At 52.0% G+C, this 17922-nt stretch overlaps 3 protein-coding genes across 4 annotated transcripts; 1 reads left to right on the top strand and 2 right to left on the bottom strand.

The window, feature by feature from the left end:
• Positions 1-117: 117 nt before the first annotated feature.
• S100A14 (S100 calcium binding protein A14) lies at positions 118-2319 on the bottom strand. The gene is made up of 4 exons (XM_007130253.4): positions 2245-2319; positions 1748-1855; positions 1161-1307; positions 118-937 (listed from the first exon to the last, which is right to left on the bottom strand). Exons 2-4 carry the CDS (start codon positions 1775-1777, stop codon positions 800-802), a joined length of 315 nt encoding a protein of 104 aa, XP_007130315.1. The 5' UTR covers positions 1778-1855; positions 2245-2319; the 3' UTR covers positions 118-799.
• Positions 2320-4466: 2147 nt separating this feature from the next.
• S100A13 (S100 calcium binding protein A13) lies at positions 4467-13536 on the bottom strand. 2 transcript variants are annotated; one of them, XM_007130252.2, is made up of 4 exons: positions 13423-13536; positions 12502-12619; positions 11307-11500; positions 4467-4694 (listed from the first exon to the last, which is right to left on the bottom strand). In XM_007130252.2, the coding sequence occupies exons 1-4, from the start codon at positions 13441-13443 to the stop codon at positions 4551-4553; spliced, it is 477 nt and encodes a 158-aa protein (XP_007130314.2). In that variant the 5' UTR covers positions 13444-13536; the 3' UTR covers positions 4467-4550. The 2 variants fall into 2 exon arrangements, with proteins under 2 accessions (XP_007130314.2, XP_028339599.1); XM_028483798.2 differs by lacking the exons at positions 12502-12619; positions 13423-13536 and adding an exon at positions 11659-11921.
• Positions 13537-13642: 106 nt separating this feature from the next.
• On the top strand, positions 13643-17189 carry S100A1 (S100 calcium binding protein A1). Its single transcript, XM_007130255.3, has 3 exons — positions 13643-13793; positions 15774-15926; positions 16884-17189. Exons 2-3 carry the CDS (start codon positions 15786-15788, stop codon positions 17025-17027), a joined length of 285 nt encoding a protein of 94 aa, XP_007130317.1. The 5' UTR covers positions 13643-13793; positions 15774-15785; the 3' UTR covers positions 17028-17189.
• Positions 17190-17922: the final 733 nt, after the last annotated feature.

The raw sequence follows: 17922 nt of genomic DNA, 5'->3' as shown, positions 1-17922 counted from the left end.
GAGGCCCCTATTCGCCTCCACTGCTGACCACTGCGGTCCCACAGGTACCGTGCCACCCAATGACTCTGCCATTCACCCCAACACCTCCTCACCCACGGACCCTTGGGGTGGGGTTCAGCCAAGACTACGTCTTTCATTTTTTTCCATCTTCTTTATTAATCAAATGATACAAAACAACCATCATTCTGTAAATGCCCAAGCACCCAGCTGGTCCTCTCACTCCCAAAAGTCACCCAGCTCAGCATCTCTCCCCCACCCTGCTCTCTCTCTTCCCCTGCCCTAAGCCAGGGAGACAGGGTCCTGAGAGGAGGCTGGGGCAGAGCTGGGGGCAGGGAGGGACAGAACTGGACAGACGGTTTGGGTTGGGGAAGAGATTAGGAGGGGTAGGTTCGTAGAGACCCTTTTTAGTACCAACTATGCATTCCTACTTCCACCCCCTTCAAATCAGTTCCCATAGCTCAGCTCCTCTCTGCCCTTCCCCCACTACTAAATGACTTGGCCCTTACAGCATCCTCAACCCTCCAGCAGCGCTCCAATACATCCCTGGCCCCAGCCACCCCCTGAGCCTCCCCCAGGTGGGGACCCCTGGACCCATTAGCTCCATGGAGCTCCCAGGGATGAAGTACACAGAGGCCCCAGGAAGGGCCATTATGAACCTGAACCTTGCAGAGGTGAGACAGGTGGGGCTGGGGAATAGTGCGGGGGTGGTGGAGAAAGGAGTTTTATTTCCAGGCCCCCCAGGATCTGGAGGCCCCCTTTCCCCAATATCCCCCAACCGCAGAATTCCGGGGGAAGGTTTTCAACTGCCCGGGACAGGGCTCTCCAGCTTCACACTCTTGGCTGCTTCTCCAATCAGCTCCCAGAAAGTCCCGAACTCCAGTTTAGAGTCGTTACAGCTGCCCAAGTTGGCAATTTTCTCTTCCAGCCCACAGTTGTTCTGAAAGGAGGGAAGACACCACAGCTCAGCCAGGCAGCGCCTTCCAATCTTCCCACTCCGCCCTGCCCAGGGGCAGAAAGCAGGTCCTGAGTCTACCTGGCACTGACAAGGGGAAGGGCTGGGGTTTGCCAGTGCCAGGGGCCTTGGCAGTGTGGGTGGGGTCTTGGAGCACTTGCTTGGGAAGTCAGGGTACTGCCTGGGGCGGGGTCCACTCCCTCAGTACCGGCATGAGGTGGGGTAGCTGCTGGGTGACCAGGTCCCGTAGCTCGGAGGGGGTCAGCGTCTCCTTCCTACCCTCCACCGAATACTGGTGGAAGTTCTTGATCAGGGTCTCGATGGCCCTCTCCACATCACTGAATTCCTGGGCATCCTGAGGGCAAGGGACATCGCCCATGTTGCAGAGGCCCCACCCATCCTATGACACCCTGCTTCCCCAGGAGCCCCGCAGAGCCAACAGGGCAGAAGACAGCCGGCAGGCACGTGGGCCCTCGCCCACTCCAAAGCCCAGCATCCAGCCCCTTTGCCCCCACTGTCCTCTGCCCTGAGCCATGTGTTGGGCAAGGCTTCCTCCCCACCTCCCCCCAGCCTCCAGGCAGGGCAGGTCCCAGCATGAGACCCAGGCATCCTCTTCCAGGGAGGGCCCATCTGCACCACTCTGTATAGGCACCAAAGAGGGTTCAGGTCTCACAGGCAGGGTCTGGAGTGCAGAGCAAGGCCAAGGTGAGGGGGCAGAAGTCAGTGAGGGACATAGACCCTCAGGGTGAAGGAGAGGAGAGTGGAAACAGTAAGGCCAGGAATGAATGGGCCCACCTGCACGTTGGCTGACCCACACTGTCCCATGGTGCTCGATGCGCTTGGTCCTTTGGTGAGAGTTTTGTCCTCCTACAGCCGGCCCCAGAGGAGCTGATGTCTCATGATCTGCTCAGAGGAGGGGGGAGGCTGAGCTAAGAAGAGAACTCAGCATTTCTTTCTCAACTATCCCCTTTGGCTGCACCCCAGATATTCTGTGCCTCACCCAGGCGGTCAGAGCCAACTCCACACAAGCCCCGTCCCTGCCCAGGCTCCTAGAGCTAAGGTCACAGCCCCCAGGCCAACCTATTAAGAGGGAAACCCTTGAGCCTCACCTTAGCCTCCTTCCTCCCACCCCTTCCAACCCCCACCCCTGTTCCATACACACCCACATACACACCAGCCTCCAGGGCCTGGTCCCCCTGACCCTCCCCTGGCAGACTAGGGTAGGATAGGTTAAGCATGCCCTCTGGACCGGGGACAGCCCATTTTGGGTGAAAAGCCCTGGGACTCCTTACCTGCCGGCAGCCGCTGAGACTGGACTGGAAGAGCCAGTGCACCTGAGCTCAGCTCTTATACCTGGGGGAAGGGAGGGGAGGCAGGGGGCTGGGCCTCATCCCGAAGCCAGCCCTGCTCCTGCAGCCGCCTGGGCTGTGAGCCAGTCTCAGGGGCCCCACCTCCATTGGCCGCAGCTCCGGGAGCCCGCCCACACCCAGGCCACGAGGAGGGAACCATGGAGAGCTGGGTCTGGGATGCCCCTGGCCCCAGACCAGCAGGCAGAGTCCAGGGAAGATAGGGAGGGGAGGCTGCAGGGGGAGAGAGGGAGGACTTGGAAACTGTGGCGTGGAGCCTGGGAGGAAAGGCCTGGAGGAAATGTAGGACAGGAAAGGGTTCTGAGGGGGCTCTGAGTCAGTCATCAGGAAAGAAGGAGAAGCAGAGGCTGGTCAAGGCGGGTTTTGTGGCCTTGAAGGAATGAGGGACACATGGGTTGAAGTACTTTAATGTGTCACACACACACATTCCTCCTCTCAAGGCCGATTTAGATAGTAACACTCAAGCCTGCCCAGCCTTGCCGAGTCCTAATGGCAGAAATTTGGGTCAGGAGGAAGGAGCCAGAGAAGGGCAGCCTGGTGAAGGGGGCAGACTGACTGTTGTCCTGACGTCCTTTCAGCTCCCCGCAGCCAGCATGCATGTGTGGGAGGCCCAGATGGGTTATCTGTCAGCTAACAACCTCTCCAAACTGGTTGGGCTACCTGCTCCTCCCTCCCTCAGAATCCCATGCCTTCCCTAACCCAGAGACTCCACAGCAAACCGCCCTCCCTGCCCCCGCAATCCAGCACCCGGGATAACATCCCAGGGATCCTGGACTGTAGGTCTGGGGGGAACTCAGCCCAACCCCAGTGACCTTCCCCACCTGATGAGGAGGAGGAAGGGAGAAGGCACGGGAGTCTGTGTGGGTCAGGAAAGGAGGGGGCAGTGCTGAGAGCCAGAGTTCCTGGACTCCTTTCCTAAACTCTGAGATCTACTTTGGGCCTCCACTGGGGTGTCTGTAAGTGTCTCAATGAGGGGACCCTTCCAAAGTGGCTTATTCTGAGAGTTCTTCTGAGGGGTCTCAATCTGGGGACCCCTCTGAGGCTATCTCGATTTCAGGGTTTCTCCAAGACTGCCTCAGCCTGAGGTCTCTAATGTCTCAGTCTGGGGGTCCCTCTTAGAGTCTCTCACTGTGAGGGAGCCCCTCTGGAATGTCTCAAATGGACCCTCAGAGTCCCAGCCTGGCAGTCCCTCTGAGGTCTCTCAGTCCAGGGGCACTTAGATGGAAGGTCTCAATCTAGGACCCTTTCATGGTGTGTGATGGGGAGCTTGTCTCAGCATAAATGTTCCTCTGGACTCATAGCTGCCTCAAATGATGGACACCTGACAGTAAGGCAGTGACAGTCCTCGGAAGGCAGGGCCTGCTGGGCTGCCCCACCCCTGCTCCCTCTGGTGGCAGACAGTTCAAACCACATGCCCCTCCAGCAAAGGATGGGAGAGCAGCGCTTGGGTGCCCTAAAGTTCTGCTTCCTGCAGCACGACCGCCCGCCACCCCCACCCCAGTCCTCGAACCAGAAAGAACCCTGTGCTCATCCTTCTGCTTCACTCCTGCTATGGTAGGAGGGAGGAGAGCAGGGTCCAGGGTTCCCAAGCACCCGTCCAGAGAGGATCCCGGTTCATTACAGAGGCTCTGGAATTTCAACCCAGTTCTACCTATTCTTGTCTTTGTGACTTAACCTCTCTAAAATCTGTTTCCTCATCTTTAATACAAGACTGAAAAATAGTACCTACCTCAACGGGCTGTGAGCATTAACTAAAATAATATAAGAAAATGTTCAGCCCTGTTCCTGGCACAGAGCAAGCCCTCAACACATGTTCACTGCTATCATTACCATCCAATGACACAAACCCCAGGAATAAGAAAGTGGGAACCAAGACCAAGCCCCTGAGACCTGGTGGGGATATGAGTCACCTCACCTGCCCCAGAGATCTGTCTCTACCTTTCAGATATTCATTCATCAACCATGTATTTATTGAGCACCTATCCTGTACAAGATCTGATGCTGCAGAGTATCTGAAGATGAATAACATTCCTGGTCCTCAAGGAGCTCATAATTTTTGGACCCAACCTCAGGTGAGGACAAGAGCTTTCCCACCCCCTAGTCTCAAGAGAAGAAATCATCAGGGTGGGGGTGAGTAAGAAACATCTGTGTTTCAAGGAGAAAGCTTTATTTGTGGGGAGTGGGGTACTGCCCAGCCCTGCCATGCCCACCCCCATCCGGGCCAGCCGGCTTTACTTCTTTCGGATCTCCAGGGCCTTCTCCTTCCTGATCTCCTTGGCCAGCTCCCCAATCAGTCTCCAGTACTCATTGAACTTGAGCTCTGAGTCCTGATTCACATCCAAGCTCTTCATCTTCTCATCTAAGGAGCCCACATCCTGAGGAGACACCACAGGGAAGAGTGGGGTTAGAAACGAGGGTTTTGACACAGGGAGGGAAGAATTGCCAGTCGCCACTCCCTTCCCTCAGAGAGCACTAGGGTCTGCCCCAAACCTTCAGGACGAAGCTGCAGCCCCGACACAGCACTGCCCTGGTGCCCAACTCCAAGGGGAAGCAGAGGAGGGAAATGGGGAGCCTGGTTATAGTGTTTGCTGTGGTCTAAATATACCCACCATGGTGGATCATGAAGCATAAACATGATGTCACTGAACACAGAGAGGGGAAGAGATGCACACGATGGGCCTTCAACTGCAGGTATGGGTGGGCTCCAGCATGCTGCTGTGCCAGCCCTGGGATAAGCCCAAAGACACTGGGGGAGCCCTCGTAGGCATTGACTCACTCTGACCACCCACAGAGCCTTCTCAGGCCACACTCCTCCTTTACAGAAAGCTGGAGAAGTTCACAGCACTTGGCTGTCCATTTGCATAATCCTAATGCCTTCTCATTCTTCCAGTTGGGTCACTAGCCTGGTAGATCAGAGGAATGGCAAGGACACAAGGTATGTAGTTTCCTAGGGGGCCCTTGGCAAAGTCTCTTCCAGCAGACCTGTGAAATCTAAGGATATTCTAAGTTGGACCATCGTGATCAAAGGATTTGTTGCCAGATAAGTAACCACAACCAGAAAGTTGACTGTTGAACAGTGGATCCATGTCAAACCAGACAAGGGTGCCTCAGGCAGAGCTCATGCTAAACATTTGAATCAACATTTGGATGAAGGCAGAGAAGGCATGCCAAATCTATAGATGGCACAGAGCTAATTTATAGAAGAGCTAAACAAGATGTTTTTTAAAGCTACAATCATGCTTATTTATAAAATACTATAAGCATTGCCAGTGGAAGGCAAAGATGCCCAGTGTAACACACGAATGGAGGAGGAAAACATACAATTAGTCAAGAGTAAGAAATAAAAGGTAAAGTTGTTGGGAAAGAAGACGCAAATTCACCTCTTATATTAGCAACTATATAATTGTATACCTAGAAAAAAACGAAAGAGTGATAAAGGTTAACATTTCAACAAGTGTAAGCACTTAATAGTGCTGACTGTTCTGAGCATATGCTGAACACCCTACATGCTTTACATCATTTAATCTTCATAATCTGCTAGAATGAAAGGCTCCTGAGCACAGGGACCTTGCCCGTCTTGTTCACCACCATAATGCCAGTGCCTGGGAGAATGTCTGGCACATAGCGGAGGCTTGTTCACCACTATAACCCAAAGCCTAGGACAGTGTCAGAACAGAACGTAGTAGGCACTCAATAAATACTGACTGAATAAATGCAAGACCAATCCAACAAGAATTACTATGTATTACTATGTATTACTCAGTATTACTATGAGTCCATTTCACAGATGAGAAATGAAGGCTCAGAAAGATTAAATAACTAACCCGGGATGACAAGCTAGACCCTGCATTTGAACCTAGATTGTCTGACTCAGAGCTTATGCTCTTACCCACTAATCTGTATTTCTTCCCCAAAAAAACGATTAGAAATGATAAAGTATCAGGTGACAATATTAATACACAAAAACTAATACCAGTTTGAAAATATAATATGAAAGATCCCACTTAAAATAGTAAAAAATAAAATAAAGCACTCAGGAAAAAATGTAGGACTTTATTAAGCTTTTGTGAAGAAAACTGAACTGAAGGATATGAAAGAAAACAAGAATAAACAGAAAAACATACTTTTTTTTTACAGAGAAAGATTCAATAGTGTAAAGATGTCAATTTTCCCTAAAATAACATTTTTATATAATCCCAATTAAAATATTTACAGGATTCTTTTTAATATGATTAAATGTTACTAAAATTCTTCTTGAAAAATCAACATGTGGGATCTACTGGTAAAATTCTGAAAAAAAAACAATAATGAGGGAGAACCAACCCTACAGGTTATCAAAGCATATTTTAAAACCACAGTAATTAAATGAGAATGTTTCTAAATAAGTAATAAACAGATCAATGAAACGGAATAAAGAGCCCCAAAATACACATAGGAATTGAATAAATAATAAGTGGGATATTTAACATCAATAATAAAATAAAGTCTGGGAGTTTTTTAATAAGTTAAACTGAGGAAGACCTTTCTAAACATGGCATAAAACACAGAAGCCATTCAGGAAAAGTTTGACAGATTTGACTACATAAAATTTTTTTATATTCTGTATGGCAAAAAAGACCAAAAAAAACTCAAAGGATGAAAGGGCAAATTAGGGGGAAATGTTTGCAATGCACATAATAGACAAAGGCTATTTTCTTTATTTATAAAAAGGTATAATAAATCAATATGAAAAGAACACTTCGATAAAAGAAACAAGCAGTTCACAGAAAAGGCAATATATATGCCTATCAAAAATATTTTTTAAAGTTCTATTTCACTCAGAATTAAAGAAGTGTAAATCAGAACAAGACACCATTTCTACATATTACATTGGCAAAATTTAAAAGCTCAGTAAGGGCTTCCCTGGTGGTGCCCTGGTCAGGGAAGATCCCACATGCCACGTGCGCCACGACTACTGAGCCTGTGCTCTAGAGCCCGCGAGCCACAACTACCGAGCCCACGTGCCACAACTACTGAAGCCTGCGTGCTTAGAGCCCGTGCTCCTCAACAAGAGAAGCCACCGCAATGAGAAGCCCGTGCACCGCAACAAAGAGTAGCCCCTGCTCGCCACAACTAGAGAAAGCCTGTGCCCAGCAAGAAGAACCAATGCAGCCAAAAATAAAATAAATAAATAAATTTATAAAAACAAAAAATAAAATAAAAGCTCAGTAAGACCCATTTTGTGCAAGGATGTGGGAAACAGGCAGTCACATGCACTGCTGTTGGCCATGAAAACAAGTACAAACTTGTTGGGAGGCAAATTAATAATATCCATAAAAATTAAGAACAAACCTTTTGACCTAATATTTATACTGCCAGACATTTACTCTATAAATATTTTCCCTTTAGTATGTAAAGATATATTGATATAAACAACGTTTGCAAAAGGGAAAAGTGAACACAAGAGAAATGTTCATCAATAGAGGATTGGCTACATAAATTTGTGTCAAGCTACATATTAGAATATAGTACGTCATTTTTTAAACTGGGAAAACAACCTATATGCATTGTAACTTTTTTTTTTTTTTGCGTTACGCGGGCCTCTCACTGTTGTGGCCTCTCCTGTTGCGGAGCACAGGCTCCGGACGCACAGGCTCAGCGGACATGGCTCACGGGCCCAGCCGCTCCGCGACACGTGGGATCTTCCCGGACTGGGGCACGAACCCGCGTCCCCTGCATCGGCAGTCGGACTCCCAACACTGCGCCACCAGGGAAGCCCTTTACTTCTTTTAAACCTTTTTACTATCTCACTTATTCCCTCAGTATTTTATTGAGCACCTAACTAGGAGTCAGACACTAAGTGCTGGAGATAAAACAGTGAGCAGATTTCTTTCCTTTATGGAACAAGAATGTCTCCTACATGGAAAGGAAGGAAATTATATGTTACTTCTTGGTAACATATAATGGAGGCTAAGTTGTGAAGGAAATGTTCTGAAAGAAAATAGCCCAGGGTGAAGAGACGGAGCACAGGGAGGTGATGCTGAGGATTTGCCATCTGAGCAGAAATCTGTCAAACGAGGAATAAGCCTAGCAGATACCTGGGGGATGAGCATTCTGAACCAGGAGAGGAAAAGTAGAGACAGCATAAAGTGGAGAGTATAAATAACTCTCACTGCTTTTGAGGAGTTTTACTACAAAGGGGAACAGAGATGTAAGGCATAGCTGGAGGGAATTATAGGGTCAAGGGAGGTTTTCTTTTATTTTAAGACGGGAGATAGTACAGCATATTTGCAAACTGATCAGAACAATCTAGTAGAGACGGAAATTTTGATGATGCAAGAGAGAAGAGGAAGAATTGAGGGCTTCCCTGGTGGCTCAGTGGTTAAGAATCCACCTGACAATGCAGGGGACACGGGTTTGAGCCGTGGGCTGGGAAGACCCCACATGCAGTGGAGCAACTAAGCCCGTGTGCCACAACTACTGAGCCTGTGCTCTAGAGCCGCGAGCCACAACTGCTGAGCCTGCGTGCCACAACTACTGAAGCCCACATGCCACAACTACTGAAGCCCACACGCCTAGAGCCCGTGCTCCACAACAAGAGAAGCCACCGCAATGAGATGCCTGCACACCACAACGAGGCGTAGCCCGTTCTGCACAACTAGAGAAAGCCCGTGCACAGCTACAAGGACCCAATGCAGCCAAAATAAATTAAATTAATTAATTTTTTTTTTTAAAAAGGAGGAAGAATTGAAAGAGTAACGTCTTTAAGTAGGTGAGAAGGGATGGGATTTAGTGCACCAGTGGAGTGGCTGGCCTTAGCAGCAGAGACAGATCATTCATGTTAACAGGAAGGAAGGCAGGAAATGTGCTGATAAGTTGGTAGTTTGAGGGGAGGAAGCACATAGAAGTTTCCTGATGGCTTTTATTTTTCTCAGTGAGAAAATTTCTCAGTGAGAAGGAGACTATGAAAAGAGGTACTGGAGTTTAAGGAGAAAGGAAAAGTTGTGAAATAATCATCTGAAAGAGCTGGTAAATGAATTAACTAGGGAAATGTAGAATTGCCAGGCATTGCTAAGGGTCCTATTGGGGGCTGTGGTTATAGATTTAAAGTGAGACAAGTCAACAACATGGCAGTGTATTTTTCTCTAGCCAGATTCAGCTGTACAAGCGCAGACACAGAACGGAGGGTTTCACCAACAAGCTAATGAAGCTGAAATGTTGGATTTAACCTGGGTTGGGATTTTGCCAAATAACTAGGACAGAGAGAAAGAGAATCAAGGGAGTTGAGCGAGTGATTATAGTGGTGAGCCTTAGAACCCAGCTGAGTAAGAAGGGAAATGAGGTCTCGAGGGATGGTGATGGAAGATGAAAAAGTGATAGGGTCAAGAGACTGAAGTTCCCAGTGGAGTCAGGAAGTAGTGGAGTGGAGGAACTAGATAGAGGAATAGAACTGGAATGACAGGAGGTGGTAGACAGAGAAAGAGAGGCCTGAAATTGAGATTTTGGAGATGGTGCATTGGTAATGACAAGATCTAAAGAATGGACAGGGCAGCAAAGTGGAGGGGCAGGGATGCTGAGGTGCAGGAAGACAGAACCTTTGAAAGTAAGGAGTTGAAGAAATTGAAAGGCCCAGGGACTTCCATGGTGGTCCAGTGGTTACGATGCCGTGCTCCCAATGCAGTAGGCGTGGGTTCGATCTCTTGTCTGGGAACTAAGATCCCACATGCCGCGCAGAGCAGCCAAAGAAAAAGAAACTGAAAGGCCCAGGTGTTGAATAAGTTGTCTGTGTGGATACTGAAGATAATGACAGTGGCAGTGATGAGAAGAAAAACAGTAAGCCAGAAGCTGAAGAGCTATAAGGTGTGCAGTTAGAAGGGTGGCACGTGGTACATATGAGCTTCCAAGGAGCTGGGTGTCTTAGGAAGGAGAAGAGGGAATTCCCTGGCAGCCCAGTGGTTAGGACTCTGCACTCTCACTGCTGAGGGCCCCGGTTTTAACCCCTGGTTGGGGAACTAAAATCTCACAAACTGCATGGGTGCAGCCAAAAAAAAAAAAGGAGGAGAAGAAGAAACTAAGATCTGGAAGTTGCAATGAAAAGCAAAGAGGTCACTATCTGCATTTCCAGGCCCAGAGGGAGTTTTGGATTTGGAAGAAAAACCAGTCATTATTTGACAAGGCTACAGGGAATGCTGTACTTTCAGGGCAGAGCCTGAAGTTTCCTGTGAGAAGAGGAAGGAAAAAGTCTAAGGATGTAGGAGATATTGTAAATGAGACTATGAATTTCAGACACTAGTTTGTGTTTTTTTTTTTAATCCATGTTCACACACTTTTATGTGCCTTTGAATTTTTAGAAAGGATGTAAAAGAAACTGTTAACAGCCTGGGATGATGTGCCAACCCAGAGCGGATGAAATGTAAATCCCTACTCCATCCTGTGAATAGGAGAGAAAGAATGATCCTGTCAGTTGCATTATTGAGGAGATTCCCAGAGGGGGTAGGGAATAATCACAGACCACTTACAGGAACCTCCTATACTGAAATTCTATGCCTCCATTAATTTGGCTGTGTTTTTATTTTTGACAAACCCTTTCCCATAGCTGGGCCTCAGTTTCTGTATACGTGAAGTGAGGAATTTGGACCGTGTTTTCTCTTGGCCTCCTTCTAGCTCTGATGGTCTATGAATCTCCTGGAAGCCAGCTCTGGGTCCAGTCCTGTGTTGGGGAATGAGACCAAAGAGGCACAGAGAGACACCACGAGAACCCAACAGCATCATCTGATGGGAGCACGAGGCCCAATACAACACTCGCACTCACACAGATATTACCTAACTATACACACAAACACACACCAGGCAAGAACACCCAGAACCATTTACATGTGCAGTCATCACACCCTCCCCCATAGTACACCTGTGGTCACCTTATCATGCTTAGTAATATCTCCTCATATACAGTGTCCCACAGCCACTGGCTCCCAAAACCTCACACCCAGAGACCCCCCCCCACCTACCTTGAGCAGGTGAGGCAACTGCTGAGTGACCAGTTCCTTAAACTCATTGATGCTGAGGCTGCCCTTCCGGCCCTCCTGCCCTGCAAAGGTGAAGAAGGTGGTGACCACAGTCTCAATGGCCGCCTCCAGCTCAGTCAGTGGTTCGGCTGCCATTAGAACCCTGGGGCTGGAGCTGATGTCCTCACGGGGCTGACCTGCAGGAGGGGGAAGAAGAGAGAGTCAGGACAGGCCAGAGCGCCCCTGCCCTGGCGCTGCCACCTCAGGCCTCTGCCTGGAGGAGGCCTCAAGGGGAAGTAGGGAAGGGACAGGGATGCAGGGATGGAGCTTGGGGCAGGGGACCAGGCAATGGTACCTCAGTGTAGGTGGGGGAAGAAATGTTCACTTCCAGAAACCCCTTCCTCTCTAGGTCTCACAGTCTGGGGGTCCTTTTGAAGTGTCCGTGTCTCAGGGACCCCTGTGTGGTGGTCCCTCAGTCTGGAGACCCCTCTGTCTGGTAGCAGGCTTTCAGTCTGGGGTCCTTCTTTGGAGTCCTCTCAGTCTGGTGGCCCCTCTCTGGGGTTCAGTCCCAAGGGTCCTTTCTTGGAACTTAACCGGCCTCAAAGGGTCATGGGGTTGTTTGTCTCCAAAGCTTGTTTGTGCAAGGACCTGGGTCTCCACCCGCCTGCATTGCACCCGCCCCACCACACACACACACACACACACACACACACACACACACAGCGCGCGTCGCTCTTCCCAGCAGAGAGGCCGGGGTCTGGCAAATGCCCAGCTGTGGTCAGGGCTGGCTCGGTCTAGGCAGACCCCGCCTCTCTGTCGTCCCGCTCGCCTCTCCCCTCGGGGGCAGCTGGGCAGAGTGCGGAGCCCAGGACCCCATAGCCCTCACCGCCCCCGTCTCCCAGCGACAGGGTCCTGGATCGGGCTCCGCTGACTGCCGGCGCCCAGGAGGGACTTGGTACTGGCACTCACAGCGCCCGGAGTGGAGGGGCGCCGGGGGCGGGCACGGCTGGGGCAAGGGGGCATGCCCAATCATCCTCCATTTTCCCACCCACCCCCTGCCCTCTGCAAGGACTGCTGCTGGATTTCCCAAAGCCATTTCCTGAATCCCAGTCTGAGCCGGCTGCAGGGTAGGGACCTGGGAGCCCAGGGCGGAAAAAGGCTCCCCAGGCACCCTCCAGGGGTAAGGGTTGCGACTCACCGGGGCAAGGAGATGGGATGCAGCGAGCAGGAGCCCTAGAGCTGAGGTTTATAAGCGTTCCTGGAGGGAGGAAAGAGCCCCTCCCAAGCCCGGAGGTGTCAAGTTTCCGTCGTGCATTCTGAAGAGAGGAGAGCGCCCAGTCACGCCTACCGCCCGGCCCTCCCCACCCCAAGCAATCAGGCCTGGAACCCTGCCACCCCCCCCCCGCCCCAACGCAGCCCACCGCAGCCTCCACTTGGTGAGGGGGAGGGCCCGCCTGGAGCTGCCGGCCAGATCCCATTCAGCAGGCATCCTGGGGTCCCATCCCTCCCAACACGGGGAGCCTGCTGCCCCACTACACCCGCCCCCTCTGATCTGGAGTATGTATGTTGGAGGGTGGGGAGGCCACTGTAAAGCCCTCCCCACCCCAAGCAATAAGGCCTGGAACCCTGCCACCCCCCGCCGCCCCAACGCAGCCCACCGCAGCCTCCACTTGGTGAGGGGGAGGGCCCGCCTGGAGCTGCCGGCCAGATCCCATTCAGCAGGCATCCTGGGGTCCCATCCCTCCCAACACGGGGAGCCTGCTGCCCCACTACACCCGCCCCCTCTGATCTGGAGTATGTATGTTGGAGGGTGGGGAGGCCACTGTAAATTCAAAGAATCAACTGAGGGAGCTTGGCACTGAGAGGTCCCATCTAAGAAACACAAGAGGGCCCCTCAGAATGGGATCCCACCAAGGACCCTGCAGCCCTAGACCCCTACAGAGGATCCAGACTGAGACCCCACAAACAGAGGGGGACCCAGGCCGAGCCCCCCATAGAGGAGACCCTGGATTGAAATCCCGCAGTGGGGTCTCAGGCTGAAACCCCTCGGGGAGACTACCAAGACTAAATTATTCACTGAGAAGTTCCCTCGCTGAGCCCCTCAGCCAGGTGCGTGTACCTCTTCCTGGCCTAGCAGCATAGCCAGTACTGCGGGAGGCAGGCGGAGCCAGAAGGCCTCTGAGTGTTCCTTCTTCCCAGGACCTTTCCCCCCTCCCTTCCTCCTGGGCCCTGCCTTGTGGGACCCAGCATGGGGGGAGGCAGGGGAGGCTGGAGAAGAGGACACAGGGCAGCCTGTTCCAGCCCAGGAGACAGAGGGCGCCTCTGTCCACTCCTGGCCCCTTGCCCCACTGGGTGTCTGTATGTGAAGGGGTGGAGCCACTGGGGGGTGTCAGCGGGGGAAGGACGACCGAAGACAGGTCTCCCCACACAGCTCCGGTAGCCACATTTGCAGCCTCGTCTGTCTGTCCAGAACCTGCTCCCAGGCTGACAGTGAGTATCCTGCCCCATCTGCCCTGGGTCCCTGCCCTGGCCAGCCTTGCAGAAAGGGGACTTCAGCAGGGCTCCAAAAGTCTGGGGAGGATGGCACTGTGGTGCCCTGAGGGTCTGGGAGGAGCTCTGGATTTGGGGGAGACAGTGTTTGGAAGGCGGTGAGGGGAGGCAAGTGAAGGTCAGAAGGGAGATCTGGGAGCTCAGTGAATAAGGAAGCCAGTGGGGAGCGCAGCCACTGAGTTTCCAGGAGACCAGGCCCTCCTACCACAGAGCTCTCACGTGCCCCCTCAAGGCTCCCTCCATCTCCCAGGTGCTAGGGAGGAGACCCAGCTCTCGCCTTGCTTCCAGCCGTGTAAGAATAAGAAAGCAGATGGACCAGCTCTTTCTGCCCACCCACCCCCCGCCAGCCGTGGTCTCTCTGCCACCCCACCCAGCCTTGCCAAGAGCTCAGGTCCCAGGAAAGTTGGGGGGCGGGGGTGGCAGAGCATGAATCATGTGATACCAGGAAGGGGGCACTAGGGTACTATACCCACTCCCACTCTCCCTTCATGTGACCTCCCCTTTCTCCTCCTCCTCTTTCTTGGCCCAGTTTCTCCACTCCTCTTTCCTCTCATTCTTTCCCTTTGTTTTTCTGTCTGCCCCCTCCCTGCCAAGGTCCTCTCAGAATGTTCCCTACGCAAAATCCCAGGCTGCTTGAGGTCTCCAGGCAACCTCTATGTGCCTCTCCTGGATGGGGCTGATAACTGAGCCACCAGCACCCCTCCCTCTGCCCCCCACCCACCCCCCAGCTTATCCCCTCCATCAGCCCCGGCTTGGGTTCCATCTCCCCCGTGTCTCTGTGACAACGGCTTCTCACGTCCGGAGTTCAGGTGACATTCACAAGGGCCCCATTGAAGAGCTAGGGTGTCATCTGATCAGGCCCATTGTCCAGCCCCTCAGGTCTGGGGAAGGATGGGGACACCTGATCTGAGACACCTGAGCTGCCCCCTGAGGCTGTGGAGGGGTTGACCGTCCCAAGGCCAAGGGAAAGAGACCCCCTAGCTTGGCAGTCCCCTCTCCTCAACAGACCCCTCCATTTTTCCCCTCCTCTCTCCCAGCCCCTTGGATTCAGAGGACCTCATGCACTCAGCCTTTATCTCCCCTAACACATACCAGCCCCATTCTCCCTGCTGCCACTGTCCCCACATCACCCAAGTTGGGCCTGGGGGTGGGAGTGGCAGGGACAAGATCCCACAAGTGTCCTCTCCCCCTCCCTGGGAGCCCTGGCTCCAAGGAAAAGCCTCAGACATTCCTCTTTCCCCTCCCACCACCACACAGTAGAAGGGCTGAATCTGCAGAGAAGCAAGATGAACCAAACTAGAGGTAACGGAGGGAAGCCAAAGTGACATGTTCAGGAGAGAACAGTGTAGAAGGATCAAGAGAGGCCCCCAGTCTGCTGACAAGAAACTCAGAGGCAGTGAGACGCCCCCGTCCCCATGAACCTTGGGCCACCCACTCGGACTGCCACCCTACCCACCAGGCCGACTAAGGGCACCAGATTGACTCCTTGCTCGGGGTGGGCAGCAGAGTCAAGGCTATAGAGGGGAGCCCAGCCCACCATCCCCAACAGCAGATCTTGGCTGTGCTGGGCAGGCAAGTCCAGGGTAAAAATAGAGCCAGAGGAAGCCAGGCTGGGTCCTGTGACCACCCCTACCTGCCTGCCCCACCCTCCTCAGTGTCCAGGCAGCCAGGAGCAACTGCAAAGTCCACTGCAGGCCTCTAGGGCCAGCCCAGCTCCAGCTGTTCTACCTCCATGCCCAAAGCCCTGATTCCCTCTGGCTGGGGTGTGGACTGAAGGGCACAGAGAATGAGGCTAGACTTAGGTCTGATCAGTTGTGGTGGGGCTCCAATCTCATGGCTCTTTGAGCTGTGGGCCCCTATGCCAACCCCAGCTACCCCAGGCACAGTCCCCAGCTCACTTCCATGGTGGGACGTGGGTAGGTGAGCTGCGAGATGGGCTCTGAGCTGGAGACGGCAATGGAGACTCTCATCAATGTGTTCCACGCCCACTCGGGCAAGGAGGGGGACAAGTACAAGCTGAGCAAGAAGGAGCTGAAAGAGCTGCTGCAGACGGAGCTCTCCGGCTTCCTGGACGTGAGCACAGGGTGGGGGTACAGGGTGGAGTGGGCGAGGGGTGGGGGAACAGAGTGGGCACCTCCCTGCCATCTCCCCACCCCACCCCAGCTCAGCCCAACCATCTCCTTCCTCTCCCAGGCTCCCCTACTCCTCTGGGTTCAAGTCAAAATGCCCTGATTTACTGATCACCTGTTAAGGGCTAGGCCCTGTGTAGATGCATCAATAACAAAACACACAGTCTAGTAGGGAAGGACTGACACTTGAAAGTAAAACTTGAACACCAGGAAGCACCTGGGGCCTTAACAGAGGTGCCAGAAAGGATTATGGGAGAATATTAACCTGACTGAAGTGGACGGCTTCTCCAAAGAGGTGGCACTCAGGCCCCTGGAAGATTATTAGGGTAAATGAAGACATTTTAGGAGGAGGTACAGTATCTGAACAAGAGCATGTGAGAAAGAAGATGGAGCGTGCTCGGTAGTTTTGACTGGACTGAAGGATGCAGAAGACAAGCCAGTAGAAAGTGTACCAGCTTTGAGATTTTATGAGACCTGGGTTCAAATTCTGGCGCTGCCACTTAATAGCTGTGTGACTTTGGGCATGTTCCTTAACCGCCGACTGTCAATTTGTTTCTTCTCTAGAATGGGACTAATGAAAGCTACTTCATACTATTTGTGCTAGAATTAAATGAGACAGTGCTTGTAAAGCTCCTAGTGTAGTGCTTCTCACATTGTAGGCACTCAACATATGGTAATTGTTTTCATTATTCTGCCTTGTTAAGGAGCTGATTCTGTAGGCAACAGGAAGCCACAAGTATTTTGTTAGTTTTGAGGAGGGCAGCAAGAGTCCCATAATTAGACGTAGTTCTCCCTCTTGCTCATCTCTGCCTCCTTCTCCCCAATCAACCAGCCCCCATGCCCCTGACTCAGTGCTGTTCATTTCCCTATACACCTACTTCTCCGTCTCCTCCCTCCACAGGCCCAGAAGGATGCGGATGCTGTGGACAAGGTGATGAAGGAGTTAGATGAGAATGGAGATGGAGAGGTGGACTTCCAGGAGTATGTGGTGCTGGTGGCTGCCCTCACAGTGGCCTGTAACAACTTCTTCTGGGAGAACAGTTGAGCAGATGGCCCCAGTGGGCAGCGCCCTTCGCCTCCGCCCTGCCATACCTGCCTCTTCACCCTGCTTCCCCCTCACCCCACTTTTCCCTCCCCACCAACAAGGGCGCAAGAGTAGCAGGCCAGGCCTGCAACTCATCTTTCATTAAAGGCTCCTCTCTCACCAGCCGCCAGCTGCTGTCTGTCTCCTTTGCGGTATGGAAGTGGGTGGGGAAGTGAAGGCTGCTCACTCCCAACTTGCCTTATTTGGGGAGGGATCTTATTTTGAGAGAGGTCAAGGGGCCATTACATCTTCCTACTTAAGGAATGCTCAAGGCCCAGGAAGGTTGGGGTTCAATGTCCCAGCTGGAAGTGGAGGAGACATCAGCTTCTCAGATATAAAGCCAGAAGAATTTCCCTTCAACCTTCAAAGAATATTTACTGAAGACCTACCACGTGCTAGACATCCTATGGGAACTGGGGACACAGCAGTGAGCAAAACAAACACGACCCTCAACATCACATAGGTAAAGTCCAGTAAGGATGCCAAAACATACACACATACATGCTAGGAAGGAAAATGAAAGGATCTGATGTGCGTGATTGGGGTGGGGGGTGTTGAAGACGTGTTCATACACTCATTCTTCAAACATGCGAGCCTTTTATTGTGTGTCCAGCCATAATGAAAATCCTGCATAGGTCTACATCAAAATCCACATGGATGGCAGATGGCAAGAGAGGACATGGAAGGGGAAGCAGGGATGCAAAGGTCCCACCCAAATAACTATTTAACAATGTTCAGGCCAAGCTGGGGAGGGAAGTGAAGAGGAAAATATGGACGGGTGGTGGTGAGTGGTGCAGGATCTAGTAGAGGTGTGCTCCCAGCACTGGCCCCCAGGCCTTGGCTGGGGCGTTTGCAG

This window comes from Physeter macrocephalus, unplaced genomic scaffold (assembly GCF_002837175.3).
Source record: "Physeter macrocephalus isolate SW-GA unplaced genomic scaffold, ASM283717v5 random_71, whole genome shotgun sequence".
Taxonomy (NCBI): Eukaryota; Metazoa; Chordata; class Mammalia; order Artiodactyla; family Physeteridae; genus Physeter; species Physeter macrocephalus.
The sequence above is the reverse complement of the archived record's forward strand: the minus strand, read 5'-3'. Positions and strand labels throughout refer to the sequence as shown.